At 30.4% G+C, this 12,568-nt stretch overlaps 1 protein-coding gene across 3 annotated transcripts in view; it reads left to right on the top strand.

The window, feature by feature from the left end:
- Nucleotides 1–12,568, top strand: part of LOC106466877 (C-terminal-binding protein-like) — a 91,326-nt gene that overhangs the window by 58,887 nt on the left and 19,871 nt on the right. For all 3 annotated transcript variants that reach the window (XM_013927181.2, XM_013927180.2, XM_013927179.2), the window contains exons 5-6: nt 2,462–2,606; nt 7,883–8,089. In XM_013927181.2, the coding sequence (XP_013782635.1) occupies nt 2,462–2,606; nt 7,883–8,089 (352 nt within the window). The remainder of the gene's footprint in view (nt 1–2,461; nt 2,607–7,882; nt 8,090–12,568) is intronic.

The raw sequence follows: 12,568 nt of genomic DNA, 5'->3' as shown, positions 1-12,568 counted from the left end.
TCAGTTATAATACATTACATGTGTATATACATTATTACAATTTACAAATAAGTTCTTAAAGTTATTTTTCTTAAAACAGAACCATAGAAAATGATTCTCTTTTCTAGTTACAAACTTTGAACTTGTTTGCCATAGGTTGCTAAGCCTTATCAAGTGTAGGGTGTGAAATGAAATAAATTTTTTTAGGTTTTATATGCATATCTTAAATTACCATATCAATACCATAGAATTCCACTATAATTTTACAAGCTTAGTTAATAAGCTGTATTTGGGTCTAAAAAAATATGGGTGGGCGGGGCTACTGTGTGTGGTTCAGTGCATGAGTGATATCTCAGGAAATAGAAGAGATAGGAGGTTCTTATTTTATATTCTAGTTTGTCAATATCTGTAATTTGAGTTCCTAATTCATAAGAAACTATAGACTGTGTATTTGGACATCACAAACATCTAATTTGAACCAATGCAGCATTCAACATACTTAGTGCTAAAACTTATACCTAAATTAACAGTCTAATAAAGGTAAGCTGTTGGCTGTCTGTTCTTCAGCTGTAAATCTAATATTGTTATGTTGATTGTTTGACATTTTTGAATATTGTGTTTATTCTTAAACTAAACTTATCTGAACTATCAACATAACAGTATTAGATTTACAGTTGAAGAACAAACAGCTAATAGCTTACCTTTCTTAGATTGTTAACTTAGGTAGAAGTTTTAACACTAAGTGCTATCATAAGCCAAATTTTACAGGACAATATCTTCATTTTGATAGTTTTTTTACCTTTTGAATATAAAAAGAACCTAATTTATAATTTAATTCATTAGGTTTATAACACAGCTTTTTTTTTCTCATTCTATGAAGAAATACAAAACATAAAGGTTGTTTTACAAAAAAAAAGTTTTCCTGTGCAATTAGTTGATAGTGTTATCAGGAATTATTTACATTCCAAAAATTAGTAAAGAGATTGGAAACAGAGAAATAGTTTATTGCATTCTACCATTTACTGTTAATCATTCTGTAGAATTAAGGAAAAAAATTAAATCTCTTTTGAATAATAAAATTTACCCACATATTAAGTTTAGAATTGTCTTTAAACGGATGCTTCATTTAGTTTTTATTTTGAATTTAAAGACAGGATTCCTATAATAACACATCACTTTACTTCATATATATAAATTTACATGTCCAAGGTGTAACCTTGGCTCTGTGGGCTGTACAATACATTGTTTGAGCTCATGTATTAAAGAGCATGCACAAAACACAACATATAATCAGTCATCCATCCTTCACCACTGTTTACAGAACTGTGACACAAATGTCACTTTAAACACTTTAACATCATGGGTAACACTGCACTAAAGAAAATTTGTGGATACACAAGATGTGTTTTGAAAATGTAAGAAAAACAAACGTGCATTAAAAATATATCAGCTCAATAAAAAAAAAGTACAAAACATCCAGTGAAAGGTTTCTTGATCTTATACTTTTGCAGAAATTTAAGATTTTTTGGAGTATATTTTATTTCACATCTGCAGGCATCAACATTACACAAATCTTAGTAGGGGGGTAGTTGTGCTTAAAGATCATTACTGCTAACGTTTAGAATTTCTATGCTGATGACTGATAATTAAGGATAAATTTACATGCAGTATAAGCCTGTGTAATAAAAACACAAGGTATCCTTATTTTGTTCATTATGGTGATCTTTTCTAAAATGTATAGGGGAAGATGGATCCTTTCTTGTGTTTGCCTCAACCCTAATCTCTATATATTTTATGTATGTTTATAAATTGAACAGTGTAGTCTATTGGTTTTGTACTTGTAATTGGAAATTTATGGGTTTGAAGCTTATTATGCATAGTTGTTCTGTCCCTGTGAAGAGTCTTTACTTAAAATAGTTTCTGTCTACCTAACTGAAAATAGGTACCAACTATGAACTGTCTTCCTTTCCAAGAGAATATGAAAACATCGTCATCTGTTTGTGCTACTGGAGATCAGAGTTAAACATTGAACCTATGTGCTAAGACATGTAATTTGTTTTTTAACTGAACCTAATATTTATAACTAGATATCCTATTAATTATCTTATCAAATATACTATAACTGCAACCAGATACTTTTTTCACTAGAACCATATATTGTTTTGACTGAAGTAAATGAATCAGCTATAGAATTTATATGACAGCAAGATACCAAGAAATAATTTTAAAATAGACAAATGCTTGTAAATAGTTGACCCTCTCCTCCATCAAGAAAACTTAACTGGATCATGGTTCTTGTAAAGAATATATTACTACTTTCACTGCATGTTTAAGTGTCAGTCATTTTTTTTTTATTGTTTTAAAGATGTTACTCTTTGATTTATCAAATCCTGAAGGTTCTCTGTTGGAATTCCTTTTCAATTAACATATAAAATTGAATAACATCCCACAAGATTGTACTTTCTGTTTGCTTGTGATCCAGGTGTTGAATGAAGCTGTTGGTGGACTGATGTGGCATACAATAACCTTGTCGAAAGAAGATCTAGAAAAATTTAAGGCTCTTCGAATTATTGTTCGAATTGGCTCTGGTGTTGACAACATTGATGTGAAAGCAGCAGGAGATTTGGGTAAAAACAAAGCATATATTCTTGATGTGTTGTTTTATTTTATCATTATTGTATATATAGATAAGGTTAAGAGTGCTGCTTATTTATGTGTTTGATAACAGGATGACTAGAGATTTCTCTGTAATGATTAATTTACAGAAAAGTGGTAGTTTTAAAATTTAATAATTATGATTTAATATCAGTAGAGAAAAAGCAAATAACAGTTGTGGACAAGTGTCGGACCTGAAAGCCTATTATTATCAGGCCCAATAGATTATGTCATACAGGTCCTGTCGGTTCTTCTAATTTCAATATTCCTGAACTGCTGCAATATTGCAATGTATTTTAAGTGCCATAAATTAAAAATAGTTATTCTTACATACAGTTCAGCCCCATTTATCCGGTCAGCTGTGGGTATAAGCAATTAACGGCCAAATGATGGGGTGTCCGTATTACTGGGTGTCATTGTATGGGGTCAACTCTGGGAGCAGACTGAGGCCTCAAAGGCACAGTACAAACCCCTACAACTTGCCATAATACTCATCTTTCTATGTTCCTGTTTGATACAGAATGTTGTAATAACATTTGGCTGAGAAAGCAGAGCTCTATTTATTGTAAAGTAGAGTGAAAGATGACAAAATTTGAAATGCATTTGCAAATTTTCGCCTTTGAACAAATCTTTTGTTCACAAGAAGACCAAAGAGAGACCGAACTAGAAGTGTTACAAATGACAAAGTTTAAAGGAGTGTGAAAACATACCATTTGTTTGATCATGTATGTATGAGCATGAGGTGTGAAGCATCAGGTAGGATTAGCATACCATTAATAGGGAACATTAAAGCTCACCTGGTTTGTAACACCTACAAGACATGGCTGCTATCAATCAGTGTATGGTAGTGGCCTCACTTTGATTGGCGGGTCTCAATTGGGCAGCATCAGGTGAGAGTTGGCCTGGGTGGATGCAATACTGAGTTCAAAGAGACAGATTGGGAGTGGAAAACAAGTGACCACAAACCAAGTTGACCTCAGTACGAGTGCCCATAATAGCAGATGTTTTACAAATATGAAATAGAAGGAAATATTTGGGACTGAGCCAAAATTGTTGTAATTAAGGGTTGACCGGTATGTGGATCTGGACTGTATATTTAAAATTTTCAAATTGTAAATAAGAAATCACTTTTAATTTGTAAGAGAAGAACAGTGCCCAAATGCTGAATATTAGGTCTTTTTTGTACCTAAAAGTGTCAAATTGTTCTTACATGCTCAATTTTTGGCCAGTGTTAGAAAACTAAGAATGATTTTCATATGCATGATATTGAGCCCTTGTTAGAAACTAAGAGTGATCTAGCATGCTGGATGTTAGATTCACATTAATCAATAGTGTTGTCTCACCTGTAGTGTCCTGTATCATTATGTGATTTGAGACAGCTGAAGCAAACTCAAATGAAACATTTAAATTGCATTATTGACAGTCAAATTTAACAATACAGTCTTTAGCATGTAACTTTGTATATACCAGAAATTAACATTACAATGTAAGAAAGAAGCTGAAATGAACATTTTATTAATTATGTTACAAATACTTGATAACCTTGTATTTTATAACAAGTTAACATACATTTAATTTTCATATCAATATTTAAAAGGAATGTATTGTATATTAATGTTATACCAGCATGGAAAATTTAGTACTTTTAAAAACTGTTGTTACGAATTTGACTAATTTGAACAGCAACCTTCTGTAATTATTTTCTAACATACTACTAATTTAAAAAATACATTGACCATCTACATAGATCATTTACAGATTGAGTAAACTTTAGTGAGCCATTATACTGAGTCCTGAGAAAGCTCTGTGCTTTAAAAATTTTTTTATTCTGAAATGGTGTTATAAATGTTTTGATAGTTTTAACTCTTTAAACACAGGCCTGTGCATGTTATGACATTTTATAGTTTCACAGAGTCGCATTTATAATTTAATTAAACAACTTTATTATCTATGCATGTAAATGAAATTAGTATCAGAGCATAGTTTTTAAGTTAAATTTTTATATTGTCACTTTTTAGATGGGTTTATGTAAAATACACATGCTAGAGACAACAATATATATGTGAAATTATGCATGCTATAATAAGATTTTATTAATGTACTTTCACGAAAATTGGTAAGATTTTATTAAAGATTACAAGTATTTTGTACACAAATAATAAGATTTTTTAATTATTCCTGCTAAAGATTTGTTTCTGAATTTATTTTAGTCAGTTTCACTCAGACTCTGACTACTTACATTTTATTTTTCATTTTCTTTACTATATGAATAACTGTAGCTATTATCAACAGCTATTATCATTATTATTAATTTTTTAAATTAAGAAAAAAAAATGTGTGTATAACTTCTAATTATTCATTGTATAATCATAAAATATTTTCTTTTAGTTATATTCATTATTTCATCTCTTTACCTTTTCATATGTAGTTTATTTTTGATGCTATATTTTTCTTGCCTGTCTTTTAGTGTTTATTATTCTTTTCAACACACCTCAGTGGGAAGACCCTGACATATCATGTTAGTTTTGGCAGAGATATGTAAGCCTTTGGCTAAACATTTTTACATTCGTGTTGTAAGGGGCCCGGCATGGCCAGGTGGTTACGGGGCTCGACTCGCAATCTGAGGGTCGCAGGTTCGAATCCCCGTCACTCCAAACATGCTCGCTCCCTTTCAGCCGTGGGAGCGTTATAATGTGACGGTAAATCCCACTATTCGTTGGTAAAAGAGTAGCCCAAGAGTTGGCGGTGGGTGGTGATGACTAGCTGCCTTCCCTCTAGTCTTACACTGCTAAATTAGGGACGGCTAGCGCAGATAGCCCTTGTGTAGCTTTGCGCGAAATTCAAGCAAACAAACAAAATCGTGTTGTAAGTTAACCCTTGTTAACTGAGGTGAAATTTGAATTATAAAAAAAAAATTACTGAACCTTTCAAATACACATTTCAAAACATAAATAATACATAACTTGCTAAAATATAAAAGTTGGTAAGAAAAAACAGTAAACACTATGGAGGATGAAAAAGCTTCACCATTATTGGAAGGTAGTCATACTTCATAATGAATACTGCCCACCAATTTTAAAATGCCTACTGAGAGCTTTTATGTTAAAATAAGCTATTTCTAGTGGTTATAAACATGTACAATAAAAAAGTACATGTAGTTTGAAAATCTCAAGTCTGACTTATAGAAGACATGGCTTTTGTTCATGGAGTGGCAAAATGTATTTCTTGTGTGAACTTGAACTGAAGGACTTGGAAATAAGTACGTGTGTATAATGTAATAAATGTAGATTGTGTCTAGACATACATGTGATGAATTGTGAATGCTTGTACACCACCTGACAACAAAAGTGAAGTTAAAAGTATTTTTTCATTGGTTTCTTTTGAAATAAAGGAATTGAAACTTAGATAATATAAAACTTTCAATTACAAGCTACTTTATAATGCTAATTTCATTGATTGTCCTTGATAGTAAAGATGAGATTAAATTTTGAATGTAATTCTGTAAAACCCCGAGACATGCATAGAAAGGGACACCCAACAAAGGGTTAGAAAAGTTTTACTTTCAAAAGAAAATATTTAAAAAATTCCTAATCTTCACTTCTTTGTATCACATTGTGTGTCTATGTTCTGAATTCTTCTCTTTTAGCTTGTATAGCTTCAATAGTAATGCACTTACAATGTCTGAGTTATGAAAACACAATCAATACATAAATCAAAGGTACAATATATGGTTTCAATGTCGTAAGATCTCTATCTAATGAGATATCAAATTATCCCAACCAACAACAGAAGCTCCACCCATCAATTCTTAATTTTCAAGGCAGTTTTCAAAACCATGTTACCTTATTTGAAATACATGTTTATAACTAATAGAAAGAGCTTATTTTCAATTTCAAACTTGCTGTGGTCCTTTTGAAAATTTTAGCAATAAATCTTGGACTAGAGATCTTGATTGTATGATGGATGCTCTTAGGATTTAACAATCCTTTTAACCTATATAGATTAGTTAGAAAGACAGTTAAATTATATTTGTTTTTGGACATTCCATTTTAGTGAATTATGTATTACTTATGTTTTAAAATGCAAGTTTGAAAGATATAAATATTTTTTATGTGCATGAAAGAAGTTAGAGAAAATTTTCACCGAGCTTAGCTCATTAGGTAACAAATGCAGAACTTCATGTGCATAGCAGATGAGTATATGGAATTTGCCAATATCTTAAAACTATGATGTGTTGCTTTTCAGGGATGAAAAACTATGTCATACAAGCCTAGCATTAAAAATATTAAATTAAAAAATACAGATTATATGTGAAAAGGTAAATATTTGAAATTATGACAAGATGTGACAACAAATATATATTATTGAAAGAAGAAGGTATGTTCATTTTATTTCATTTCACTATACCATGATGATTCAGCTACAGTTAGGGTAAAATATGAAAACTTTTTATATTCACTTCACAATTTCCAGAAGCTATGTATGTGACATATGAAAAATTTGGTTTGATGAAAGGAATTTTTTTTATTATTAGCATGAAAATCACTTTGCACTCAGATTGACTTAGTAAAGGTTTTGAAAATTCATGGATGTTTTTACTATAAATACTTTATTAGAAATGTTGATTGTTTTGTGTACAACAGACTTGTAATGTACACTGAAAACGTTCCAAGTTTCTTGAAGATACACCTAATAAATTCAGAGTTCTACCATGTAAAGTATTATGACTTTTCAAGAGAGGGTTAATAGACTTTTTTTTTATGTTTGAGCCTATACCTTTAGGAAATGCATTCATTTTGTATAAAACTGAATTATAAATTACATTATAATGCTAATTTCATTAATGTACATTGATAGTAAAGTTGTTTAATTAATGGCTAGCTTTGGTCCTGATAACTTGTGTGATTGGTTTTCTTTAATACTACTTTTTATATTTATGGGCGGAGCTTATAGATTTCATTTTAATTTTATATTATTTTTTGTGGATTGTCATTAAGTACAAAATGAAATTGTGTAAATACAAGGATGTTAATGTTAACAAATATAATGGGAGGAAAAAAACTTTGCACATCATTAAAATAAAGTTTTTCTGGCTGTACTCTAAGTGAAACCATGGTTGTTACTAATGGATCAATTCAGCTTGGAATGTAGCTAATTTAATAAAAAAAGAAATTTATATACTAATTTGTTCTTTTTATAACGATCAACTTTAACTGTAACCATTCTTTTTTATATATATATATATTAGGAATTGCAGTTTGTAGTGTTCCAGGCTATAGTGTAGAGGAAGTGGCTGACACAACATTGTGCCTAATTTTAAACCTCTATCGAAGAACATATTGGTTAGCCAATATGGTTCGAGAAGGAAAGAAATTCCAAGGCCCAGAGCATGTCCGAGAAGCTGCTCAGGGTTGTGCACGGATCCGGGGAGATACACTTGGAATTGTAGGACTTGGTGAGACATTTGTTTATAGGATTAAAGGGGTGGATTAATGATAACATATTTAAGGGGAATCCAGTATACAACCAAAATTATGGTTCAAGATTGCCTTCTGGAAATGATAGTTATTAAGCTTCTGTATTTATAGCCATAGAAACACCTACTAATGAAAACTGCTATATCATTTTGAGTGTGCTAGTTTGTGTTTATGAACATGAGAAAGTTGGTATCATATATAATATTGAAACGATATACAGATCTTTAGCTCATATTGTTTGCAGCATTTTAGAGGAAACTTCTTATGTACATTTTTGTTTATAAAAAACAAAATGTGTGTGTTTCCAGAACATAATTGCTCAAGAAACCTACATGGTAAATTGTTTGATATATTATATGTGCACTCTAGTGATATATGGCTTTTTTTTACAATGCTGTTTTGTTTGAAGAGTTGAAAACAAGACAAATGCTTGTTAATATTGTAATGATACACATGAACAAAGAAAACGATGGTCTTGTGTTCTTCACACTGACTTGTTGAATAAAATTTTCACTTTCTAGAAGTTAAGCATTTGTTAACCTTATCACCACAGGTATCCTTTATTGTACATGACACAAGGTTTTAGTATCTTACATTCAAAATTTTATTAAACTACTTTTTGTTATGTTATACCAATTAGTATAGCATAAAATCTTAGCTAATAATCGATATTTTAATAGAATTTATGTTTTAAGTTCTTAATTCTATAAGGCAATATTTAAAAAAATCCTGAATTTCCTATAGTGTAACACGCATGACACATTTTCTCTAGGTATCTTCTCTATTTTAGCCATCACCCCTCCAAAAAGTGGGAAATTAAACATAAATTACTCACTATAAAATTGTCATTGCTCATACAAACCATAATTTTTATAGCCTTCAATTTTGTTTGGTTACAGAACTATCAAATAGAACATCAGACCACCTGCTACACCGAATAGTAAACCAAGGTTTTCATCTACCAAATGATCTATTCTATTACATTGTGTTCTGAACACAGAATAGTCAATTTCACTTGTAATACAACTTCGGCTCTCATGGGAATCACAATGGCTAGCTTGGATGAATTTGTAAAGGTTCTTTTCACGTAGTTAGAAAGCCAGAAAACTGTGATTGTTAGAGGAAATTGTCTGCGTGTTGCATGTTATTAGTCTATGTTCTTTGGTGCATTATTTAATTAAATAAAAGTTATTTAATGCACTACTACCATTAGTATAGAAAAATAGGGTTAAATGTCATCGATGGTCAACAGCAAAAAAAAAAGATTACTCGGGTAAATGCTTTATTTCTTGTTTTTTATGTTTATTCTTTATTTTCTATTATAAAAGTAACTAAAATGTAAAAATGGATCTCATCTCTGTAGGTTAGTTAAGGGTAGATTAGATAAAATAAATAATAATATAATAAAAATATTTCATGTGGCATGCAAGTGAGCAGCTCAGAGTAGTTTGTGGGTAAGATAATTTGATAGTGTAATGTGAGCTGCACATTCCTCAAGTGATTTACAACTTATAATAGTGAGAATAGTAGTTAGACATTGTTCAAAGGGCAATAAAACATAATTATAAATAGATGTATACTGCTACGAGGTTAAAGCTACTTAGGATAAACAAATGTAATTTCATGTTACATTTGAAGTCATTAGAGAAAGAAAGAAGGGTAATTTAGATTTATTTCAATTTTTTTTTGGTTGGTTACGAGGTCGGTCAAATTGATCAACTCCATATAGAGTTAGGGAAGAGAAAATAACATAAAATATAAAGTTTTACTGAAAATAAACATTTGAAATGTATTTAGGAGGTTTTAGAGATTACATAAATGAAATTTGAGATGAAGAAAAATATTTTTAATTTTAACATGAAAATAACTTAATATATTCAAGGACAAATCTTTTTTTTAAGTTTATTAAAAATACTTCACCAAAAATGTGATTTTTTTGTATGTGAAAGACGTATAATGTTTACTGAAAGACTGACAAATGTTGTGAAGATGTACACACTATATTAAAAGTTGGTAGTATCAAATCTATAAAGACTTTGAATTAGTACAGAGGTCATGTGGTCTGTCAAATTGACTGAGCTTGTGTTGAGAGAGTTAATGAAGAAATAGTGAAGTACCATGGGACATGATTGCATATTGGGTACAATAATGGCCAAATTTTATTAGACAAGGAGCATTAACCTTATGACTACTGGCTACTAATTTTTTTAGTACGTAACATCGCTCTTGTCATATTCTGTTCCAAAAATAAAACTAGTGGATGAAATTGTTTAAAATTTGACAAGAATGTTCCTAAAAATATGTAGTTTCAGAAAAATAAAACATTTAATTTTGAATTTTTTCTACTGCTTCTAATAAAAAGTTGTTATTTAATTTAACTTGTAATGTAATCACCTGCATGTGATTTTTATATGAAGTATAAAAATACTATTTTTTATCATATAGTTTTCACAATTAATTTATATAATCTCTAAAACCTCATAAATGAATACTTATATTTTACTTTCCATTTTCTCTACTATATCATTAACTCTACCTATTATCATCAACATACAGTGCAATGAAGTGTTTGAAATTAATGAAAATATGAACATACCTTTCAATTCTTTGTAGAAATCTACTAGAATAGTCATATCTTTCTTACATGTGTAATTTCACATCTTTATCTTTTCACTTATAGATTATTTTCCTTTCAAATTCTTCGTTTATTATCATTCTTGCCCATAGTCAACTGATGCCCACGGGTCTTTATGAAGGTATTTTGGGAGACTCCCTGCAGAGACGCGTTGACAAAAAAAAAGATGGCACTTATACATGCCATCTTGTTTATAACATTTCACAATCCAGGAGACAAATTCAACAAATATGATTTTTAAAACACACATAATAAATAATTAACTAAAATATAAAAGTAAGACCTAAATACAATTTAATTCTCTCTAAGTATAGCATATTTAGGTAACAAACCACTGTAAGTGCTATAATCGATCAAGCTGACAACAATATGAATGGAAGTTACATGTACACTGTGCACCAATTTCAAATTAACTATTGGTAGGGTATAGAGTAAACTGAGCTCTTTCTAACAACTATATTCAGTTGTGTCAACTAACTACATGTATGGTGTAGATCTCAAGGCAAAGTATAGAAGGTGTATGTGGCAACCATCAAGGGTTGTAAAATTTATTTCTCTTTCTCAGTGAATACAGCTGTAGGATTTGGATATCACATACTTAGTGTCTATATACTCATGTACATTGCCAGCTTATGTTACTAAGAGTGAACCACTGCTAAAGTCGAGATTTTTCAAAGCTCTTGAATCACATGACACGAAAACTGTGGTTTAGGTATTTTTTTGAAAGGTTTCCTTTGAAACAAAGTAATTAAAACTTAGATAACATAATCGAATTATAACACACATTATAATGTTAATTTTATTGATATATATTAAGAGCAAAGTGGTTTAATTAAATTTTGAATGTAACGCAATACCGTACACAGAAAGGAATTTAAAAATGGTGCTGGGGGCAATAGGGTTAATTACATTATTACAAAAATGGTATGCTACTGCTACTAGCAGATGTTTGCATAACTGTTTGTCTGGGCCTCAGCAGGATGTTTCATTTTAATATAGTTTAATATTTTCAAATTCGATGACGAGGAACCCACTTGGAGACTAATAATGGCTGGAAACGGCTTGAATGGGTAATGAAGAAAAACTTTAATATAAGTTTTTCTTCATTACCCATTCAAGCTGTCTCCAGCCATTAATAGTTTAATATTGTTCCAATGGTGACCCTATAACTAAGCTCTGCAGAGCATGGCGTACATTTTGCGTATAGATCTCCCATCATATCAGAATATACCCAAACAGAGTTTTGTTTATTTTGAGATCCCAAAGACTAGATTCCTATAGCCTGGTCGTTTTCACATCAATTTTTATATTGTTATTCAGTGGAAGATTATGCAGACAATATGTCAAAACGTAGTTCCATTTAAAAGTGATTAAACTGTCATTTCTGATATTAAATGCTTTATTTGGGAAGCTTGACAATACACACACCAGGGACCAAGTATATTTTGTTCAGCGAAGTGATTAACAAAAATAAAACAGTATAGAAATGTTTTTGAAACTCTTATTTTTGAAATAAATAAAGTATGATGCACATACATAAGAGCATAAATACCAGTTTTGTATCTTCCAGGATACTCTTCAGTTTCTGAAATAAGACTTTCTGATAAGACCTACTTTACAATAAAAAAAATTTCCTGCATTTTTTACCTTAAAGCTTTATATATGTTTTAAACTCCTTCTGTATGTTAAACCTAAAATTTTTGCTTCCTTGCATATAGATTCTACAGTTTTTTTCACCTTACTTCTCATATCCTTGTCTGTTATGGCATCTATAAATTGATCATGAATGATCATTTCACATGGAGCATCTTAGTAAGATAAC

This window comes from Limulus polyphemus, unplaced genomic scaffold, assembly GCF_000517525.1.
Source record: "Limulus polyphemus unplaced genomic scaffold, Limulus_polyphemus-2.1.2 Scaffold2408, whole genome shotgun sequence".
NCBI lineage: Eukaryota > Metazoa > Arthropoda > Merostomata > Xiphosura > Limulidae > Limulus > Limulus polyphemus.
Note: the sequence above shows the minus strand (reverse complement) of the source record. Positions and strands in the feature narration are given on the sequence as shown.